Source organism: Erythrolamprus reginae, chromosome 11 (assembly GCF_031021105.1).
Source record: "Erythrolamprus reginae isolate rEryReg1 chromosome 11, rEryReg1.hap1, whole genome shotgun sequence".
Taxonomy (NCBI): Eukaryota; Metazoa; Chordata; class Lepidosauria; order Squamata; family Dipsadidae; genus Erythrolamprus; species Erythrolamprus reginae.
This window is the reverse complement of record NC_091960.1, coordinates 3,123,941-3,146,650: the sequence shown is the minus strand read 5'-3', so window position 1 is coordinate 3,146,650 and position 22,710 is coordinate 3,123,941. Positions and strand designations below refer to the sequence as shown.

General features: G+C 44.4%; 1 protein-coding gene across 1 annotated transcript; it reads left to right on the top strand.

The window, feature by feature from the left end:
- The first annotated feature begins 5,101 nt into the window (after nt 1-5,101).
- Nucleotides 5,102-22,480, top strand: KPTN (kaptin, actin binding protein). Its single transcript, XM_070764080.1, has 12 exons — nt 5,102-5,530; nt 6,841-6,923; nt 11,668-11,752; nt 12,476-12,530; nt 14,302-14,377; nt 14,920-14,993; nt 16,000-16,109; nt 16,226-16,339; nt 17,431-17,503; nt 17,609-17,744; nt 19,642-19,851; nt 22,058-22,480. The coding sequence occupies exons 1-12, from the start codon at nt 5,185-5,187 to the stop codon at nt 22,187-22,189; spliced, it is 1,494 nt and encodes a 497-aa protein (XP_070620181.1). The 5' UTR covers nt 5,102-5,184; the 3' UTR covers nt 22,190-22,480.
- Nucleotides 22,481-22,710: the final 230 nt, after the last annotated feature.

Here is a 22,710-nt window from a genome sequence, read left to right as displayed (position 1 = left end):
GCAGCACACAAAAGTCAGTCAGTAAAGCAGTCACGAAACACAACGATCAGATAATCCTCCACAATGGCCAAACCCACAGGCTGCTCTTTATAGAAGCCTCACTAATAACCACAGCCCCACCCAACCACAGGTGGCCTCATTTCTTTGATAATAATCTCTCAGTTGTTGCTGCCTATGCATCGCTCTCCGCATGCGTGGCTGTATCATTAACTCTTGTTCTGAATCCAAGGAGGAGCTAGATAATTGATCTCCTGAGCTGTCTGCCCCACTCTCCTCCTCCCTGTCACTCATGTCTTCTTGGTCAGAGGAGCCTTCATCATCAGACTCCACCAGGGGCAAACCAGGTCTCTCCCACATCCACAGTCCTTGAGGCAGGAGCTGGGCCAGAGCTAACCACAACAATGTGTATCTGTAGAAAAATTGTTGTGTCCACAATAGATTCCAATGAGACGTCCTGCTTACAGGAGCGAGAGTGATAGGTCCTCTGAAATTGCGTAACATAAATAAGCATGCCCCCATATTTATTTATTTTTTTTAAAAAATCAAGATTACTTTAAATTACATAATCCTCTACCCAGGGCATTGCATTTTCACTTTATTAAACTGGAATCTTTCTTTTCTCCCCCTGCTGGCACTGAAATAGCTTTTGCTAAACCTCAAGTGTTTTTTGAGCAGTGTTATCTACCCAGCCATTAAAATTACCTGGAAGATTGTGACAGATGTCAGGAATGAAAAGACAGGTAGTCCAGAGAAAAGCAGCTTGAATATGACTGAATTTGAGGTTTCCAAAAGACTTGCAGCAAGAAGTAGTTGGTGTTCATTGACGAGGGACATTTTCCTGCAGCAATTATATTTACATCATATTAATCTTCTCCAGAGAAAGGCAACACCTGCCAGTCTTGAGGGGTGGGGGGTCATATTGAAGGAAGGCAGCTGATATTTTTTGCCAAAGCACAGGCTCATAACTATAGTTATTACACATTATATCGGAATCCCCAAACTTGGTAACCTTAAGATTTGTGGACTTCAACTCCCAGAATTCTCCAGCCAGCTAGGCTAATTCCACAAGTCTTAAAGTTGCAAAGTTTAAAGACCTCTGCGTTATGTGTTAAGCAATTCAATACTTAACATTGCAAATCCTCAAAAGATGCTATCTAAATGAGAGTAAGTTTGCTTTACTCCTCCATACGAAAATAATTTTTGTATGGAAGAGTAGGAATGGTCGGGCGATAGAGTCGGGCGGTAGGAAAAGCAAGTAGGATGCTTGGCTGCATAGCTAGAGGTATAACAAGCAGGAAGAGGGAGATTGTGATCCCGCTGTATAGAGTGCTGGTGAGACCCCATTTGGAATAATACTGTGTTCAGTTCACCTACAAAAAGATATGAATCAAATTGAAGGGGTCCAAAGACGGGCTACAAGAATGGTGGAAGGTCTTAAGCATAAAACGTATCAGGAAAGACTTCATGAACTCAATCTGTCTAGTCTGGAGGACAGAAGGAAAAGGGGGGACATGACAGAAACATTTAAATATGTTAAAGGGTTAAATAAGGTTCAGGAGGGAAGTGTTTTTAATAGGAAAGTGAACACAAGAACAAGGGGACACAATCTGAAGTTAGTTGGGGGAAAGATCAAAAGCAATGTGAGGAGATATTATTGTAGATCCTTGGAACAAACTTCCAGCGGACGTGGTTGGTCAATCCACAGTCACTGAATTGAAACATGCCTGGGATAAACATATATCCATTGTAAGATAAAATACAGGAAATAGTATAAGGGCAGACTAGATGGACCAGGAGGTCTTTTTCTGCCGTCAGTCTTCTATGTTTCTATTTCTCTCTAATTCACAAGAATTGAACCAACGCCCCGATTCCCCAACTTTGCTGGAATGGTTTCTCTGAAGTCCACCTTTGACGTGGGACTCCAGAGCTTGCTTTATTTCAAACTTTTCTGTAGCTTCTGAAGTGGTAAAGGTTTTGTGATACCCCTCATTGCTGCTTCTTGTGCTTATACCTATTGTCCCAGAACTAATGGCCAGGTAATGTGGACGTAGTAAAACCAGCCAAACTAGAAGAGACAGTAGGACAGTGTTTGCAGAAGCCTCACCTGCAGTAGCTGCTTCCTGGCGTGATTTAGACCAGTAAAGAGTTTTGTAAACTGTTCTTGCCATGTTAAAACAGCACAAACTAGAAATAAAAGCATGAAGCTAGAATTTGTGACTCCCAACTAGATCTCGTATTACCTTAAAAGCGAGCACCTAGATTCTGTACCATGTTTTTTGGTTAAAAACACTGCACCACCAGTGAAATGTCCTGAAGAGGCTGGAACACAAATGGTAGGTGGGTGAGTGGGATTTAAACTGAGGCGACAGGTGAAACGGAAAAAAATCTACAGATGGTATAATTCAGGTGTAGTTCTCAACTGAGAACAATTTGCCTAAGTCAGTGTTTCCCAACCGTGACAACTTGGAGATTAGATTAGATTTATTGGATTTATATGCCGCCCCTCTCCGCAGACTCGGGGCGGCTCACAACATCGGCAAAACAGCGCAAAGTGACAAATCCAATACCCACCAATCCAATTATAATTTTAAGCTAAAAAATTCATAAAGACAACCCCAATATATATATATATAAAAAACAAGCACACAATCAATCAAAACACCAGAACAACATGGGCAAGGGGGAGATGTTTCAGTTCCCCCATGCCTGACGGCAGAGGTAGGTTTTAAGGAGTTTGCAAAAGGCAAGGAGGGTGGGGGCAATCCTAATCTCCGGGGGGAGCTGGTTCCAGAGGGTCGGAGCCACCACAGAGAAGGCTCTTCCCCTGGGTCCCGCCAGACGACATTGTTTAGGCGACGGGACCCGGGGAAGGCCAACTCTGTGGGACCTAACCGGTCGCGGGGATTCGTGCGGCAGATTTGGACTTCAACTCCCAGAATTCATTAGTTAAATTTTAACCATGTAATCAATCAATTTCAATGGGTTACAAATCCATTGTGTTTGTAGAGACCTTTTGAAATGGCAAACCTTTCCAGGTATGTTGAGTCTCACGATGCTGAGAAATCCAGTGGTTCTCAACCTTTCTAATGCCTCAACCCCTTAATGCAGTCCCTTATGTTGTGGTGACCCCCAACCATAAATCGAGCACCAGTTCTCCCAACAGAGCTTCAAGCTGATTGGCAGGAAGGTCAAAGGGACACCTCCACTGTAAATGCCTGATTGGTCGGATTGTAAACATATGTTCCAAGGCACCAGAATAGAAGCTTTATAGTTATATAGTTATAGTTTATTAGATTTGTATGTCGCCCCTCTCCGAAGACTCGGGGCGGCTCACAGCATAGCAGTAATACAATACATTACAAATCTAATAATAAAAAATCCATTTAAAAAGACATTAATAACATAATAAAACCCCTAACTATGCAGTCACACACATTCAACCTAATCTATCATGCAGTAAGGCCAAAAATATAATAAAAAGGGGGAAAGATGGTCATTATCCCCACGCCTGGCAACAAAAGTGGGTCTTCAGCATTTTACGAAAGGCGAGGAGGGTGGGGGCTATTTGAATCTCTGGAGGGAGTTGATTCCAGAGGGCCGGGGCCGCCACAGAGAAGGCTCTTCCCCTGGGTCCTGTCAGCTGACATTGTTTGGTCGACGGGACCGAGAGGAGGCCAACTCTGTGGGACCTAATCGGCCGCTGGGATTCGTGCGGCAGGAGGCGGTCTCCGAGAGGTGTAGGCGACCCGTGTGAAATGGTCATTTGACCCCAAAGGGGTCCTGGCCCCCAAGTTGAGAACCACCGTTCTAAAATGTTACTTGGAGGTCACCATAGGCTCCCTTGCAATATCTACAGTTCATCCATCCATCCATCCATCAGAATAAAGCTGGAAAGGGACCTTGGAGGTCTTCCAATCTAACCTGCTCAAGCAGAAAGACCCTATTAATACTATTTCAGACAAGTTTCTTCTCAAAAGCCTCCAGTGATGAAGCAAAAGTCAAAGGGGGAAATGAGACAATGTATTAAACGTGGTTGCCGGTTGAAGCCTATGTTTTTAAATAATTTCCATTTAGATTATAGGATGAAAACACCACCAGACTTGAAATACTGAAATTATGTCGTCCCCATCTAACCATAGTTTACAAAATCATATACCAAAGTGTCCTTCCTGTTAATGACTACTTCAACAGCAACAGCACACAAGCACATAATAGATTCAAACTAAATGTAAACAGCTCCAAACTAGACTGCAGAAAATACAACTTCAGCAATAGAATGATCAACACCTGGAATCCATTACCTGACTCTGGTTTCTTCCCCAAATGCCAAAATCTTCAACCTTAGATTGTCTACACTTGACCTGTCCCCTTTTCTAAAAGGTCTGTAAGGGGCGTGCATAAGCGCACCACTGTGCCTACCGCTCTATTGTCTTCTTTTATGTTTATACACTGCTCAAAAAAATAAAGGGAACACTCAAAGAGCACAGTATAACTCAAACTTCTGTGAAATCAAACTGTCCACTGAGGAAGCAACACTGATTGACAATCAATTTCACATGCTGTTCTGCAAATGGAATAGTTGTGCAAATGAAATATTCAATGAGAATATTTCATTCATTCAGATCTGGGAGCTGTTATTCAAGTGTTCCCTTTAATAATAACAACAAAAACAACAACAATAATAATGTACTGTAGTAGTATAGAATAGTAGTATATACACTGCTCAAAAAATAAAGTCTGGAGCGGCATACAAATCTAATAAATTGTCAATACAACACATGGTGATCTAGTTTGCTGTGTTGTATTGACAATAATAATAATATAATTAATAATAATAATTTATTAGATTTGTATGCCGCCCTTCTCTGCAGACTTTATTTTTTGAGCAGTGTATATACTATACTTGTTTGACAAATGAAATTAAACAAACGAACAAATAAAACAAAGCCAAAACCGGGGTCAAACATTCCAGCCTGGCTCTGAGTGACGTCACCCCCTTGCCTCCAGCTCCGCCCTCCAACCTCGCTTGCCCTCCAACGCGCATATTCCACGACGCCGCGCCCTCCCGGGAGACGTCACCCGCAGCGCGACTGCGGTCTCGAAAGCCCCCTCTTGGCCGTCGCGTCCTGAGGGAGAGAAGAAGACATGGAGGACGGGGCTGCCCGCGGCGGTGCCTGAGCCAGGATGGAGCAACTCCGCGGCTCCCCCTTCCTGGAGGACAGCTTCACCCGCTTCTCCTCCCAAAGCAATGTCTACGGGCTGGCGGCCTTGCCCGGGGCGGCTCGCGGGGGCGGGCGAGGACAAGAGGGGCCTGCAGGGTCGGAGGAAACCGGGGGAGAGCTCCTGTCCCAATGGGGGCCGGACCTTGCAGCGGGGCTGGGGGAGGCAGGCCAGGCCGGGGGCCCCGGGGAAGGCCCGGGAGGGCTCCTGGCCGCCACCCTCAAAGGGAAAGTCATTTATTTCCGCTACCAAGACATGAAGCGGAACCTGCGGCCGGTGGCCAGGGAGGTGCAGTTCACCTACATCCCAGGTAAGGCTGAACAGGTGAGTTGGGAGGGAACCTTCCAAGGTCATGTAGTCGAACCCCCTACCCAAGCAAACCTCTTGATTCTGAAGCAAGAGCTTCACCTCTTGGCCATTTCCTGACAATGAGAACAATTAATCAATGGAACAACTTGCTTTCAGAAGTTGTGGGTGCTCCAACACCAGAGGTTTTAAGAAGAGATTGGAGAACCATCTGTCAATGGTTTGTCCAATCTCTCAATTTAATTTAATTTAATTTATTAGATTTGTATGCCACCCCGACCGTCATACAATGGTTTACTGGTTGAGCAGAGAGTTGGACTAAACTGCAAAATCCCTTCCAACTGAAGTATTCCAGTACTAGAGGAGCAGCCACAAAGAAGAAGAGGTCAAATTATTGTCCACAGTATCAGAAAGCAGGAGAAGAAACAATGGTTGAAAGCAATCTAGAATTAAGGAGGAACTTCCTAACAGTGAGGACAATTGATCAGTGGAACAGCTTGCCACCAGAAATTGTAGGAGCTCCATCATTGGAGGTTTTTAAAGAAGAGAATAGGCAGTCACTTATCTGAAATAGTGTAGGTTCTCCTGCTTGAGAGGGTTGGACTAGAAGACCTCCAAGATTCCTGCCAGCTCATTCATTCTTCTATATTCTTCTTATTCAATGTTGTCTCCTTCAACTGATTCTTGCCCTGTTATTTGCTTGTGCTCTCCCACAATCATTTCAGTTTATGGAAAGGACGTAATGTCAAGACAGCATGTGACAAAAATTCATGCAGGTTGTCAATTGTGGAATGGAGAGAAGATGTTCTTAAATTTTCTGCACAACGCCATCAGTCACAACTGCCGGCTGGCCACTTCTGTCTCCATCGTGAATTTCCATCCTTCTGAAATTGAAATTTCCTATCCATTTTGTCACTTGGCAACTTTTCAGACTTGTGGACTTCAACTCCCAGATTTCTAGGAGTCGAGGTCCACCAGTCTTAAAAATTAATAAATAATAAATTATTTATTAATGTATTATTTATTAATTAGATTTCTATGCTGCCCTTCTCAAAGCGACTCAGGGCCGCGTACAACATTATAAATGCAACAATATATAAAAGAAATCTAAATTACTTTAAAGAATTATACAAATTACTAAAAATGTTAATATATACATATACAGTTTTATACGGAGTCCTTGGAGAGGGGCGGCATACAAATCTAATAAGTTGTTGTTGTTGTTGTTCTTCTTCTTCTTATATTATTATTATTATTTACATTAATCTTTGGTTGCATAACATAAGTAGCGCTTCTGGTTTCCCCTCCCCCCAGTTGATGCTGAGATTGTTTCCATTGACACTTTCAACAAACCTCCCCCCAAAAGAGGCCTTGTCGTGGGAATCACCTTCATTAAGGTATGCAAGTTATTTCATTCATTGTTTTCTGCTGCAATTTTTTTGCAGTGACATGGCTACATTTGCTATGTTCATTTAAGGCAGAGGTCTCCAAACTTGGCAACTTTTAAGACTTGTGGACTTCAACTCCCAGAATTCTTGTGGAGTTGAAGTCTTAAATCTGGACCCTTGATTTAAGGCACACAGTGGGGTTTTTTGCAGAAATGTTGTGGGCTGCAAATCAAACATTTTCTTTGCTGCTGTTGAAACACAGTCTGATCACCAAGTTGGCCTATTAAGTGGCTGTCCTCAGTAGTTACCTTGTAGATCCTGGTAAATTTGCAGTTCAGCAAAAAAAAAAAAGCTTTCTACAGAACCGTATTTCCTTTGAATTTAGATTTAATTGTGATGGCTTCAGGGTCTAGCTATCATGTCATTTTATTGATAGCCGTATAAAAATAATTTGATCCCTTCTGAGCTTCTCGGTCTGCCTACAACCTTGGGTTTTCCTGGAGGTCTCCTATCCAATTGCTATTTAGGCCTGCACATGCAGAACAGGGGCAGGAAGAAAATCCACATTTTTTTTGCATATCCCAGGTATTTCCACCAGTTCATCTTTATTTTCCTCTCCCCAAGAATTGTAAACATAGGAAGTGCTTGACTCACAACACAATTGAGGCCCAGATTTCCATTGCTAAGCAAAACGGTTGTTAAGTGAGTTTTGATGCATTTTACGACCTTTCTTGACACAGCCCAGAGCCTCTGTACGAGCCAAAAATCAGCTGGCTGGCACAAACATGCACGTTGGAGCTGAGCTGGGGCAACGGCTTGCGTTTCTTGATGCCCTTTTAACATTGAACAAGCATTAAAAAATGGCTGTAATTCAATTCATGCCCTTCATGGCATCGGACCAGAATACATCCGGGTCCGCCTTCTGCCGCACGAATCCCAGTGACCGGTTAGGTCCCACAGAGTCGGTCTTCTCCGGGTCCCGTCAATGAAACAATGTCATCTGGCGGGACCCAGGGGAAGAGCCTTCTCTGTGGCGGCCCTGACCCTCTGGAACCAGCTCCCCCTGGAGATCAGAATTTCCCCCACCCTCCTTGCCTTTCGTCAGCTCCTTAAAACCCACCTCTGTCGTCAGGCTTGGGGGAACTGAACAACCCTTTCCCCCCCCTAGGCCTATACAATTTATGCATGGTATGTTTGTGTGTATGTTTGGTTTTAAATAAGGGTTTTTAATTATTTTAAACATTAGATTTGTTATATGCTGTTTACTACTGTTTTTAGCCGCCCCGAGTCTACGGAGAGGGGCGGCATACAAATCTAATAAACAAACAAACAAACAAACAATTTTACAGTATGCTCATGTTTTGCCCTCCCCAGGCTCTGAAAATAAAAACACCCCCCACGCCCCCCCTGGAGACTCTCTGGAAGCCAAAAACGCCCTCCCAGAGCCTCTGCACGAGCCAAAAACCAGCTGGCTGGCACAAACGTGCACGTTGGAGCTGAGCTAGGGCAACGATTTGCGTGCCAGCAGATTTGGCTCCGTGTGCCACCTGTGGTACCCGTGCCATAGTTTCACCATCACTGCCCTAAAATCTCTCTTACATCTGAGCAATTCACAGCTTTATTCTTAGCATCACAGAAACTGCCATTTAAAACAGCAGAGGGCACCTGTGCAAACTTGGAACGACGGAAGGCCCTCGGTGCTTGATCTCATTTCTGCGGATTAAAGCTGAACTCATCAGCACCGATGCAAGAACAAAACCGTCTTTTACTTTTTGGCAGGCTGACTGCTAACGAAACAGGAATATTGGAGGCTGACCGATGGTCAGCGGTGACTTCAAACGGTTCCTTCAATCCATGGATTTGTCTGGATTATTCACTTGCATAAATACCAATAGACTTATCTGGACCTATCTGGACCGGGAGTCACTGCTCACAGTCCGTCATGCCCTCATCACCTCGAGGTTCGCCTATGTAATGCTCTCTACATGGGGCTACCTTTGAAAAGTGTTTGGAAACTTCAGATCGTGCAGAATGCAGCTGCGAAAGCAGTCATGGGCTTCCCAAGATATGCCCATGTTACACCAACACTCCGCAGTCTGCATTGGTTGCCGATCAATTTCCGATCACAATTCAAAGTGTTGGTTATGACCCATAAAGCCCTTCATGGCACCGGACCAGAATATCTCCGGGACCGCCTTCTGCTGCACGAATCCCAGTGACCAGTTAGGTCCCACAGAGTGGGCCTTCTTCGGGTCCCGTCGACTAAACAATGTCATTTGGCGGGACCCAGGAGAAGAGCCTTCTCTGTGGCGGCCCCGACCCTCTGGAACCAGCTCCCCCCAGATATCGGAGTTGCCCCCACCCTCCTTGCCTTTCGCAAGCTCCTTAAAACACACCTCTGTCGTCAGGCATGGGGGAATTGAAATTTTCCAATCCCCCTAGGCTTATAGAATTTATACATGGTATGCTTGTATGTATGATTGGTTCTTTAAATTTGGGTTTTAAAGATTATTTTTAATATTAGATTTGTTTACATTTATTGTTGTTAGCCGCCCCGAGTCTTCGGAGAGGGGCGGCATACAAAATTAATAAATACAAATAAATACCAATAGACTTATATACCGCTTCACAGTGCTTTACAGCCCACTCTAAACAGTATACAGAGCCAGCCTATTGCCCCCAAACAATCTGGGTCCTCATTTGACCCACCTCGAAAGGACAGAAGGCTGAATCAACCTTGAGCCTGGTGAGATTCAAACTGCAAGTAGCTTGCAGTACTGCATTCTAATCACTGCGCCACTGTGACTCACCACTTAAATCAAAGGAGAGTCATCCCCAAATATACATATGGACTAGGCTGCCTTAATAAGATAAAATCTAGAGGCCCCTCTAGGCACTGAGATCTATGCTTTTCAGTGTCTCACGCACTGAAGTATATTCTGTCCCTTATATTCCCAGTTGACTGTTACTAGTTATTCCACCTTTTGGTGTTGCTTAGCAACTGGGTGGGACGGAATGATTGGCAGCAGACCAAGGATATTTTATGCGCATTATTAACATGCAACACTAGTGTTAAAAGACAAAAAAATCCCCCATTAATATGCTAATTGTGTATGCATTTTCTCTTGGGATTTTTTTCCTCTTTTTTTTTCTTTGGCTAAACATATTTCTCATCTTTTCCTTAGAACCTGTGTCTAAATGTTCTCCATCGCTCGTCTTTATTCACTTAGTGAGTGAGTGGATAATACAGACTTACAGTGTTTAATTTAGCAAAAACTTCAGAAGAGAAGGATTTAGGGGTAGTGATTTCTGACAGTCTCAAAATGGGTGAACAGTGCAGTCAGGCGGTAGGGAAAGCAAGTAGGATGCTTGGCTGCATAGCTAGAGGTATAACAAGCAGGAAGAGGGAGATTATGACCCCGCTATATAGAGCGCTGGTGAGACCCCATTTGGAATACTGTGTTCAGTTCTGGAGACCTCACCTACAAAAAGATACTGACAAAATTGAGCGGGTCCAAAGACGGGCTACAAGAATGGTGGAAGGTCTTAAGCATCAAACGTATCAGGAAAGACTTCATGAACTCCATCTGTATAGTCTGGAGGACAGAAGGAAAAGGGGGGACAGGATAGAAACATTTAAATATGTTAAAGGGTTAAATAAGGTCCAGGAGGGAAGTGTTTTTAATAGGAAAGTGAACACAAGAACAAGGGGGCACAATCTGAGGTTAGTTGGGGGAAAGATCAAAAGCAACATGAGAAAATATTATTTTACTGAAAGAGTAGTGGATGCTTGGAACAAACTTCCAGCAGACGTGGTAGATGAATCCACAGTGACTGAATTGAAACATGCCTGGGATAAACATAGATCCATCCTAAGATAAAATACAGGAAATAGTATAAGGGCAGACTAGATGGACCATGAGGTCTTTTTCTGCCGTCAAACTTCTATGTTTCTAGTGTCCGTTCAAAGGGACAGATGGCACCGAAAAAAGGGACTTATGACCGTTTTCCACACTTACAACCGTTTTCCATACTTAAAAACACTGGAGCATCCCTGAGGTCGCTTGATCAAAATTCAGGGGGTCTCTATTTATGACCGTTGTATTGTCCCCTTTTGTGACCATCTGGCAAGCAAAAACAACAGGGAAGCTGGATTCACTCAACAGTGCTGCGACTACGGGGTTTTGCTTAACAACGGTGGCAAGAGAGGTTGTAGGATGGGGCAAAGCTCACTTAAGAACTGCCTCGCTTAGCAAAGGAAAAATTGGCTTCAGTTGTCATGAGTTGTACCTCAGGGACCGCCTTCTGCTGCACGAATCCCAGCGACCAGTTAGGTCCCACAGAGTGGGTCTTCTCCGGGTCCCGTCGACCAAACAATGTCGCTTGGCGGGACCCAGGGGAAGAGCCTTCTCTGTGGCGGCCCCGGCCCTCTGGGACCAACTCCCCCCAGAGATTAGAATTGCCCCCACCCTCCTTGCCTTTCGTAAGCTGCTTAAAACCCACCTCTGCCGCCAGGCATGGGGGAACTGAGATACTCTTTCCCCCTAGGCCTTTACAATTTATGCATGGTATGTCTGTATGTATGATTGGTTTTTATATAATGGGTTTTTAACTGTTTTTAGTATTGGATTATTGTTATATACTGTTTTATTACTGTTGTTAGCCGCCCCGAGTCTGCGGAGAGGGGCAGCGTACAAATCCAATAAATAAATAAATAAGTATTTTTTTTTAAAGTCCTTATTTTCCTTTTCAGGATTCTGGAGACAAAGCCAGCCCCTTCCTTAATATTTATTGCGACTATGAACCCGGCTCTGAATATAATCTGGATTCTATTGCACGTGAGTTTTCTGCTCTGTGTTCTCCAATGCTATCTTTTTTTTCCTGTTTCCCCCCCCCCCCCATCCCTGGCCTCTTCGAGGTTTTCCCTTTTGAGTGATGGATGCAAGAAAAATAGCCAGAACATTCATTCATCATTCAGTTGTCCACAGGACAAATGTTTCCTTGTTATAAAAAAACATGACTTTTAAAAACAACGGATTCTCCGTGGTTGCTGCATTAACAAGAGGGAAGAGACCCCTTAGTTAGTTGCCCCAAGTGATAGAAATCATGATGACTACAAGACCCAGCATGCAGTGTCTTTTACCTTGCAATCAAGAGACTCCTTTTGCAGACACTTGGCTTGGTATATTTTTTAAAAAATATCAGAAATTGTACCTAGCTGGGATCACTACTCCTTGATAGTGATAGTTTTAATTTTGATTTTATCAGGGTGTCTAGAAACCCCGGAAATGAGGGAATTATCAGGGAAATTGGCGGCCCGGGAAATATCAGGGAATTAGTGAATAAAATGGAATAAATCAGGGGGGAAAACCAAACTGTATTAAAATGTTTAAAAGTCAGAGAAAAATCATGTAAAAAAACAAAACAAAACAAACATATATCCACCCTAAGATAAAATGCAGGAAATAGTATAAGTGCAGACGAGATGGACCAGGAGGTCTTTTCCTGCCGTCAATCTTACAGGTTTCTATGTTTTTTTTTTCCTTTTTGGTTCTTCACAGAAAGCTGCTTGAACCTGGAATTACAATTCACACCTTTCCAGCTGTACCATGCGGAGTACGTACCACAACAAGCTGATCCAACCTTTTGCCTTCGCCGTTAGCCGCCTTCCCCTGCTAATGTTAATGTGGTCACATCCATGCAGAAACTCCAGACATCAGTGTTTACTTGGGTTTTAGGAAAGGGAAGGAAGGAAGGAAGGAAGGAAGGAGGGAGGGAGAGAGGAAGGAAGGAAGGAAGATAGGATGGGAGAGGTAGGAGAGAGGAAGGAAGGAAGGAAGGAGAGGAAGGAAGGAGAGGAAGGAAGATAGGATAGGAGAGGGAGGGGAGAGGAAGGAAGGAAGGAGAGGAAGGAAGGAAGGAAAAAGAAGTAATTATCCTGTCTTTCTGATCAGATCTTTGTTCTGTCTCAAGTGTGAAGTATCTGAAGAAGAGACATTGGGCTGAGGTAGTGACTCATGATGAGGGATAAAAGGACCGGCTCTTCGAACAGGAAGCCAGACTGAGTTTAACCATAGTAACAACTTCGGAGCTGCAGTGCACCTCCAACTATTTTTATTTAGAAAATTCTTGGAAGTCTACTCATCAGTTGGGTGGAGAACTTAAGCATCTTGGGCGCAGTTGACAGCCACCAACTCCGAAAATGATGCAGACAAATATAGAAAGCTATATTAGTCATGACAGACTTGCGTCATCGCCAGGTTCAAGGCCATGAACATCATTCGCTGGAGAACACATTTTCTTTCTTTCTTTCCTTCCTTCCTTCCTTTCTCACTCCTCCCTTGTTCTGCTTTCCTCTTCCTTTGTCCTCCCTCCCTCCCTTCCATTCCCATTTCCTTCCTCCTTCCCTCGCCTTGCCTTCTCCTTTCTCCTGTCTTCCCCTTCCTTCATCTTTCCTTCTTCTTTCCTTCCCTTCCTTCTTCTCTCCCTCCATTCCTATTTCCTTCCTTCCTCCGTCGTCTTGCAATCTCCTTTCTCCTCTCTTTCCTTTCCTTCATCTTGCCTTCTCCTTCCTTCCTTCCTTCCTTCCTTCCTTCCTTCCTTTTTTCCTGCCTCCCTCATCTTGCAATCTCCTTTCTCCTCTCTTCCCCTTCCTTCATCTTGCCTTCTTCTTTCCTTCCCTTCCTTCTTCTCTCCCTCCATTCCTATTTCCTTCCTTCCTCCGTCATCTTGCAATCTCCTTCCTTCCTTCCTTCCTTCCTTCCTTCCTTCCTTCCTTCCTTCCTTCCTTCCTTCCTTCCTTCCTTCCTTCCTTCCTTTTTTCCCGCCTCCCTCATCTTGCAATCTCCTTTCTCCTCTCTTCCCCTTCCTTCATCTTGCCTTCTCCTTCATTCCTTCCTTTTTTCCTTCCCCCTCCATCTTGCATCCCCTTTTCACCCCTCTTTCCCTTCCTTCAGTTTACCTTCTCCTTCCCTCCTCTCCCTCCCTCCTTCCTTCCTTTCCCCCAGGATCCATTTATATGGAACTGGAAACAAAGCAGTTCTCTTAAATTGGCCGCTTTCTGGTGTTTTGACTTTTATTATATGCTTTGAAAAATGCCCTTCTCCACCCCCCTGGAGGCTCTCTAGAAGCCAAAAACGCCCTCCCTGAGCCTCTGAGAGAGCCAAAAATCAGCTGGCCGGCACACACATGCACTTTGGAGCTGAGCTAGGGCAACGACTCATTGCCAGCAGATATGGCTCCGCGTGCCACCTGTGGGACTCGTGCCATAGTTTCACCATCACTAAACTAGACACAGATTTTGCATCGGAACGTATGTATTCTCCTTGTGAAACGCGGTGGTGGGATTTCAAGCCTGATGTATTTGTTGCTACTCTTGGTGGTGTAGGGTCCAGGTTGCTGACCGCCCAGAGACCGTCTTCCTCCTGAGTGGGAACGATCCCGCAATTCATCTTTACAAAGAGGTGAGACCTCCAGATGGGCTTGGCCTCTCTGGGCATTCTAGTCCCCCTCCTCTATGGTGCCACTGCCGTTCTCCTTTAAGTCCTTTGTGGGTTTCTTAATTCTTCTTTTTAAATTATTATTATTATTATTATTTATTAGGTTTGGATGCCGCCCCTCTCCGCAGACTCGGGGCGGCTCACAACAATAGTAAAACAGTATACAGGGAACAAATCTACTGTTTAAAAAATATCTAAAAACCCATTATTTTAAAACATACAACACAAGCATACCATACATAAAAGTATATTAATCCTATTTTTCTACTGCAAAGACCCCCTTTCTCTTGTCTTTCTTTTGTTCCATCATATCTCAGGTATTTCTCCCCCCCCTTTTTTTCTTTCTCCCCCTTGTGAGCAGAGCTAAATAGCAGTTGGATAGGAGACCACATGGAAATCTCAAGGTTGTAGGCAGAATTTTGAAGGCTCACTGCGGGGGGGGGGGGGGGGGTCGAAAGATGCGAAGCTCCCTATGCCTTATTTGATGTATTTATTTCATTTTGCAGAATGAAGAACTCCATCAGTTTGAGGAGCAGCCGGTCGAGAATCTCTTTCCGGAGCTGAAGGAACTGCCCAGCAAGTAGGCAAACCTGGTTTGTTATCAAGCCTCGAAGTCAGGGTGGGGTGGAGAGGGGGCAGAATGAAAGGGGACGATAGGTCGCGACTTGGCTCAACGGTCTGCTAAGCCATAATGTGGCTGATTGGGTTTAGTTGGGTGTCTTGTGTGAAACCCACAATTGTGGTTTGCTACTAAAACCATAGATTAGTATGTTGGGTGTGGTAGGTAAGGTAATCCTCATCGTGTGACATGATGGAGCCCTAACCCTTCCTCTTCTCTTCCTTCCTTCCTTCCTTCCTTCCTTCCTTCCTTCCTTCCTTCCTTCCTTCCTCCCCTTTCTCTTTTCCTTCCTTTCTTTTCCTTCCTTCTCTCTATCCTTTCTCTTTTCCTTCCTTCTTCTTCCTTCCTTCCTCCCTCCCTTCCTTTCTTCCTTCCTTCATTCCTTCCTTCCTCCCCTTTCTCTTTTCCTTCCTTTCATTTCCTTCCTTCTCTCTATCCTTTCTCTTTTCCTTCCTTCTTCTTCCTTCCTTCCTCCCTTCCTTTCTTTCTTCCTTCCTTCCCCTCCGTTCTCTTTTCCTTCCATCTTCTTTCTTCCTTCCCTCCCTCCTTCCTTCCTTCCATTTCCTTCTCCTCCTTTCTCTTCTTCCTTCCATATTCTCCCTCCCTCCCTCCCTTCCTTCCTTCCTTCCTTCTTTCTCCTCCTTTCTCTTTTCCTTCCTTCCATCTTCTTCCTTCTATCTATCATTTCTCTTTTCCTTCCTTCCTTCTTCTTCCTCCCTCCCTTCCCTTCCCCTCCCTTCTCTTTTCCTTCATTCCATCTTCTTCCTTCCTATCTTCCTTCCATCCCTCCTTCCTTCCTTCTTTCCCCTCCTTTCTCTTTTCCTTCCTTTCTTCTTCTTCCTCCCTCCCTCCCTTCCCCCCGTTCTCTTTTCCTTCCTTCCATATTCTTCCTTCCCTCTATCCTTTCTCTTTTCCTCCCTCCCTCCCTCCCTCCCAAACTTTCTCGTATCCCCTCCCCTCTTCGCAGTGTCCTCTGGCTCGACGTATACAACATCCCCCATTCGGGGCAGCGGATCACAGCTTTTGGCTGCCAGAGTGGATATATCCGGGTTGCTCAGGTTGAACCCGCCAAGCGAGGTAAGATTTCCCCCTTCCTCTCCCCCTCTTACTCCTTTGGGGATTGGGCGGGGGGAGGCTTAACTCTGGCCCTTGGGTTGATTGATTGGTGCCTGTCTTCTCCTTCTCGACTCAAGTGGTGCTGCAGAGCTGGAGCATCCAACAAGACGGTCCCATTTCCAAGGTCCTGGTTTTCGCCCTTCCGAGTGTTGGCCAGCCTGATGACCCACCTGGGGTTGTGTCTTCCAAAGGTGAGATCCGAAGGGAGGGGGAAACGGGGGATTGGAAAGGAGAGTGGTGTATTACCTTCTGGGCGACACTCGTAGTGTTGTATATGTATTGAGAGTTAATGACTGAATTAGCTGTGTGTGACTAGGACTGTTCTTGACTCAGATATTTGCTAAAGTAAACAATATTTTATACATTTAATGTATCTGTATACATTAAATTTAATGTAATGTATACAATACATTTAATGTATTGTATTATTGAATTCAGTTCTGGGGACCTCACCTACAAAAAGATATTGACAAAATTGAAGGGGTCCAAAGACGGGCTACAAGAATGGTGGAAGGTCTCAAGCATAAAACGTATCAGGAAAGACTTCATGAACTCAATCTGTAGAGTCTGGAGGACAGAAGGGAAAGGGGGGACATGATCGAAACATTTAAATATGTTAAAGGGTTAAATAAGGTTCAGGAGGGAAGTGTTTTTAATAGGAAAGTGAACACAAGAACAAGGGGACACAATCTGAGGTTAGTTGGGGGAAAGATCAAAAGCAACATGAGAAAATATTATTTTACTGAAAGAGTAGTAGATCCTTGGAACAAACTTCCAGCAGACATGGTTGGTAAATCCACAGTCACTGAATTTAAACATGCCTGGGATAAACATATATCCATCCTAAGATAAAATACAGAAAATAGTATAAGGGCAGACTAGATGGACCCTGAGGTCTTTTTCTGCCGTCAGTCTTCTATGTTTCTATGAATTATTACTGAATTAATTATTAATTATTATCTCTGGGCTATCAGCTGGATATTTGTAAGACCTCCATGTTTCCTCTGTGTAAGTTTATCTTTGACCACTTAGTGATAACTCTGCATGCTCCTTAACAAACTTCCAGCTATGGTAGCTGGAGAATTCCGTGAGTTGAAGTCCACAAGTCTTAAAGTCATTGTGTAGTGAGGCTAAGCCAGGCGTCCCCAAACGTGGCAGCTTTAGGACATGTGGACTTCAATTCCCAGAATTCTGGGAGTTGAAGTCCACAAGTCTTTAAAGTTGCCACTACCTCTGGCTCAACCCAAGCTCTCTGCTCTGTGATCCTTTGCCCCTCACCCAGGCACCACCGAGCCCAACCCTCAAAGCTACAGCGTCCTCGTAACCAGCACGCTCGAACTCTCGGTGGTCTATCGGTGAGTAAAGTAGGTGGAACGGGGGAATCTGTCTCCCGCCCAACTATCTAGCTTCTTGCTTGCTTGAGAGCTCGTTGGTTTTTCTTTCCCCCCTGTCCCTTCTAGGAACGTGCTTCACAGTGGTCTGGAGGACCAGTTGATCTTGCCCCTGAGTGACCAGTATGACAGCGTACTCTGTGCCCTGGTGACAGATGTCGACTTTGATAGCGAGCCGGAGATCCTGCTGGGCACCTATGGGCAGGTAAAGAGGTTGGCCATTCCTGTCCTCGTGACAAAGGGCGACTTACCGTATTTTTTGGAGTATAAGAACACACCTTAATTTGGGGGCAGGAAAATAGGGAAGGAAATCTACCTACCAGGTATTCATCTGGCTAGCGTCCTTAGTTTGGTCATCATCAGCACATTATTTTATACTCTGGCTAGGGCTTTAAAAAAACCCTCTTCTTTGGAGGGAATAGCATTGAAAACAAGCCTGCAAAGACTTAAAGCTGGAAAAAAACTTCTTCGGAGGAGCAATGAAAAAACCGTGCAAGCCATGAAGATTGTTAGCATCTCATCAGGGCTGAAAAAAATCTTTTTTGGAGGGAGTAGCAATGAAAACAAGCCTGCAGAGACTTAGGGCTTGAAAAAATCTCTTTTGGAGGGAGTAGCAATGAAAACAAGCCTGCAAAGTCTTTAGGGCTGGAAAAAACCTTTTTCAAAGGGAGTAGCAATGAAAACAAGCCTGCAAAGACTTAGGGCTGAAAAAATCTTTTTTGGAGGGAGTAGCAATGAAAACAAGCCTGCAAAGACTTAGGGCTGAAAAAATCTTTTTTGGAGGGAGTAGCAATGAAAACAAGCCTGCAAAGTCTTTAGGGCTGGAAAAAACCTTTTTGGGAGGGAGTAGCAATGAAAACAAGCCTGCAAAGACTTAGGGCTGGAAAAAAATCTTTTTTGGAGGGAGTAGCAATGAAAACAAGCCTGCAAAGATTTAGGGCTGGAAAAAATCTTTTTTGGAGGGAGTAGCAATGAAAACAAGCCTGCAGAGACTTAGGGCTCGAAAAAATCTTTTTTGGAGGGAGTAGCAATGAAAACAAGCCTGCAAAGACTTAGGGCTGGAAAAAAATCTTTTTTGGAGGGAGTAGCAATGAAAACAAGCCTGCAGAGACTTAGGGCTCGAAAAAATCTTTTTTGGAGGGAGTAGCAATGAAAACAAGCCTGCAAAGTCTTTAGGGCTGGAAAAAAACTTCAGAGGGAGTAGCAATGAAAAAAATCCTGCAAGCCACGAAGATTGTTAGCACCTCATCAGGGCTGAAAAAATCTTTTTTGGAGGGAGTAGCAATGAAAACAAGCCTGCAAAGTCTTTAGGGCTGGAAAAAACCTTTTTTGGAGGGAGTAGCAATGAAAACAAGCCTGCAAAGATTTAGGGCTTGAAAAAATCTTTTCGGAGGGAGTAGCAATGAAAACAAGCCTGCAAAAACTTAAGGCTGGAAAAAATCTTGCAAGTCGTGAAGATCGTTAGCACCTTGTTAGGGGCTGGGGGGAAAATGCTCCGAAAAAGCTGCATTTAGAGTATAAGAAACCCCCGAATTTTCAGCCTCTTTTAGGGGGGGGAAACGGTGCCTCTTATACTCCGAAAAATACAGTAAATTAATAATAATAATAATAATAATTTATTAGATTTGTATGCCGCCCCTCTCCGAAGACTCGGGGCGGCTCACAACAATCATAAAACAGTGTGACAATGTAAACAAACCTAATATTAAAAAAGCATCTAAAAACCCATCATTTAAACACCATGCAACATACGCATAAAACTATAAAAGCCTGGAGGAGATGTCTCAATTCCCTCATGCCTGGCGATACAGGTGGGTCTTAAGTAGTTTGCGAAAGACAAGGAGGGTGGGGGCAGTTCTGATCTCTGGGGGGAGTTGATTCCAAAGGGCCGGGGCCGCCACAGAGAAGGCATTTTCCTAAATTCTGGGGATGGCCAACCTTTCATGTTGTAGTGTGCCAAAAGCGCGCCTGCGTGCAACCCATAAAAACAATAACAATAATAATTTATTAGATTTGTATGCCGCCCCTCTCCGAAGACTCAATGCAATGCATGTGTTTCATCACCCGCTTAGCGGTATTAGGCAACCTCCTTGGTCTTTTAGGAGCTCCTATGCTACAAATACCGGGCTGAAAACACGTGTGTCGCGTCCACGGCGAGACGCCCCGGTTCCCAGCAGCCTCGCGGAGACTTCCACCTCCTCTGGCAGCGCACTTTCCCCAGCCCTTTGCTGTCCATGGACTACGTCGACCTGACCTGCGACGGACTCTGCGAACTGGCCGTGGTGTGTCTGAAGGGGCTGCATATACTCCAGGTTTGTGGGTCAGGGGAAGACGGGGGGCAGAAGGCGCCTTGGGCAAAGCCCACGCAAGAGGCAGGAGCAGCATTTACCAGAATGTTCATTTTCAAGTTACAAGTTATTTTATTTTATTTGATTGATTGATTGATGAGAAAATATTATTTTACTGAAAGAGTAGTAGATCCTTGGAACAAACTTCCAGCAGACGTAGTTGGTCAATCCACAGGAACTGAATTTAAACATGCCTGGGATAAACATATATCCATCCTAAGATAAAATACAGGAAATAGTATACGGGCAGACTAGATGGACCATGAGGTCTTTTTCTGCCGTCAGTCTTCTATGTTTCTATGATTGATTGATTGGATTTCTATGCCACCCATCTTCGAAGACTCACAACACATAAAAACAGTAGGTTTGTTTGTTTGTCTGTCTGTCTGTTTGTTTGTTTGTTTGTTTGTTTGTTTGTTAATTAATTAATTAGATTTTGCTGTTGTCAGCCCTGGACTCCAAGTCTTTGGAGAGGGGCAGCATACAAATCTAATTAATAATAATAATAATAATAATAATAGTAGTAGTAGTAGTAGTAGTAGTAGTAGTAGTAGTAGTAGTAGTATGCTGGGCCTAGTACCAAAGGATCTCAGTGGACATTTGAAAACCATCGGAATTGACAAAATCTCCACCTGTCAATTGCAAAAGGCCGCTTTACTGGGATCAGCAAACATAATTCGCCGCTACATCACGCAGTCCTAGGGGCTTGGGAAGCGCCCGACTGGGGATGAAATACGAAATCCAGCATAGTGATCTCGTTTGCTGTGTTGTATTGACATAATAGTAATAATAATAATAATAATAATAATAATAATAATAATAATAATAATAATAATAATAATAATGTTTGTATGCTGCCCTTCTCCGAAAACTTGGGGCGGCTCCCAGAATAAATATAAAAACAAAGCTTACAGGGCAAATCTAATATATTAAAAAGTACAACTAAAAACCCTATGCATTACTCAGTCAGTCAGGTTACAATAGCATTAATCCAATTAAATTAATCCAATTAAAAGAGCCGGGGTGGCGCAGCAGGTAGAGTGCTGTACTGCAGGCCACTGAAGCTGACTGTAGATCTGTTAGGTCAGCGGTTCAAATCTCATCACCGGCTCAAGGTTGACTCAGCCTTCCATCCTTCCGAGGTGGGTCAAATGAGGACCCGGATTGTGGGGGCAACAGGCTGGCTCTGTTAAAAAGTGCTATTGCTAACAGATTGTAAGCCGCCCTGAGTCTAAGGAGAAGGGCGGCATAAAAATCGAATAAAATAAATAAAATAAAATAAATAAATTAAAAATTAAATACACTGCTCAAAAAAATAAAGGGGAACCCTCAAAGAACACACCCTAGATCCGAATGAATGAAATATTCTCATTGAAACATTGTGTTGAATGTACACAACAGCAGGTGAAATATGATTGTCAATCAGTGTTGCTTCCTAAGTGGACGGCTTGATTTCGCAGAAGTTTGATTCAGTTGGAGTTCTATTGTGTTGTCCAAGTCCAAGTGCTCCTCAAAGTTCCAATTTATTTCCGGAGCGAACCGGAATCTGAGTTTACCATCCGGTTGAAAGCTCACATCCCTCGTTCCCCCACCCACAAACTTGTCACGTTGCCCACTCGAATCGTGCCAATATGGCCAGTCCTCCTTCCGCTTCCGCCCAGGTGGGTGGGCCGGGGATGGCCTTGAACCCCTCAAAAAGAATGCTTTGTGGTTGCATCTGCCCCCTCATGAAACCCCCCCTCCCAAGTTCCCATCAACCTCAGGCCTTCTATAGATAGTGTGACATGCTGTTAATTTATCACTAACTTCAGCTCGACAACCTGGCTGCAAGTATCCGAAGGTAAGTAGTAGTGAAGCTCCCCCACCTCACCTCACCCCTCCCATCCTTACCTTCATTTTTACCTGTGGACACTGGAGTGGGCAGGGTCTTCATTAGGGTTTGTTTGGGGGCTGGGACATACGAATCCAATTAAATCTAAATCTTATATTAGGTGCCCGTGTAAAAACCAAGCTAGGACTTACTTTTGGGGGAGGTCATATTTTCAGGGGAAACATGGGCTATGATGTTTTTATATCTCTGTAATCCGCCTGGAGTCACCACGTGCAAATAGGCGGCAATATAAATTTTCAAACAAATCAACAAACTGCTTCCCCCCCCCCCCAAATGCAGCACAGCCTAGTCGATGTGGTCGAATGCCTTCTATCGCGGCTTCGGGTGGAAGCGACAAACCGGGCGCCGCAGGCGAATGTTTTCGCGCAGGAGCCAGTCCAGGATACGGATGGCCAAGGACCAAGAACGTGAGGTTCTGGCTGTGCCTCCACCCCCCCTGCTTGCTCTTTTCCTCCCCGATGAAAGCGGGGCCTCATCACCTAAAGGATTCTCCCAGCCTTCTCCAGTATCCTGGAAAGAGACTGGAAATTTAATTTAGGCCGCCGCAAAGGGCAGTGAGACAACCAATCCTTTTGCGTGACGCTTTCACTGGCATAACCGCAGCCAATCGGAAAGGATGTGTTCTGTCCCAGCGTCGAGGTTCCCGCAAAAAACAGAGGCACACCACCGGATTAACTAATAAAGGTTTTACCGTTTACAAAAGTCTTATGCAGTTTGAGTCTTTTCGAAAAAGAAGGTGAATTTTAGCAAAGGCTTCTCCGCACTGATTATAAAGTCTTAACAGCTGGCCAGAGCCCCAGAAAGAGATAAACACAACAGTAATTACCAGGTTGAAGCAAGATTCAGTAGCCTAGATGTACAGAAGTTGGCTGAGAGATGGAACTCATTCATTAGTTCTTTAAATCACAAGCCGAAAGACGAGAACTAAAACT

Excerpts from the sequence above, each read along its gene's own strand:
- KPTN (XM_070764080.1), top strand. The coding sequence starts at position 5,185 with ATGGAGCAACTCCGCGGCTCCCCCTTCCTGGAGGACAGCTTCACCCGC. Across the intron at positions 16,340-17,430 it reads TGGGGTTGTGTCTTCCAAAG|GCACCACCGAGCCCAACCCT; the intron begins GTGAGATCCGAA and ends CCCCTCACCCAG. Across the intron at positions 19,852-22,057 it reads AGGGGCTGCATATACTCCAG|CACAGCCTAGTCGATGTGGT; the intron begins GTTTGTGGGTCA and ends CCCCAAATGCAG.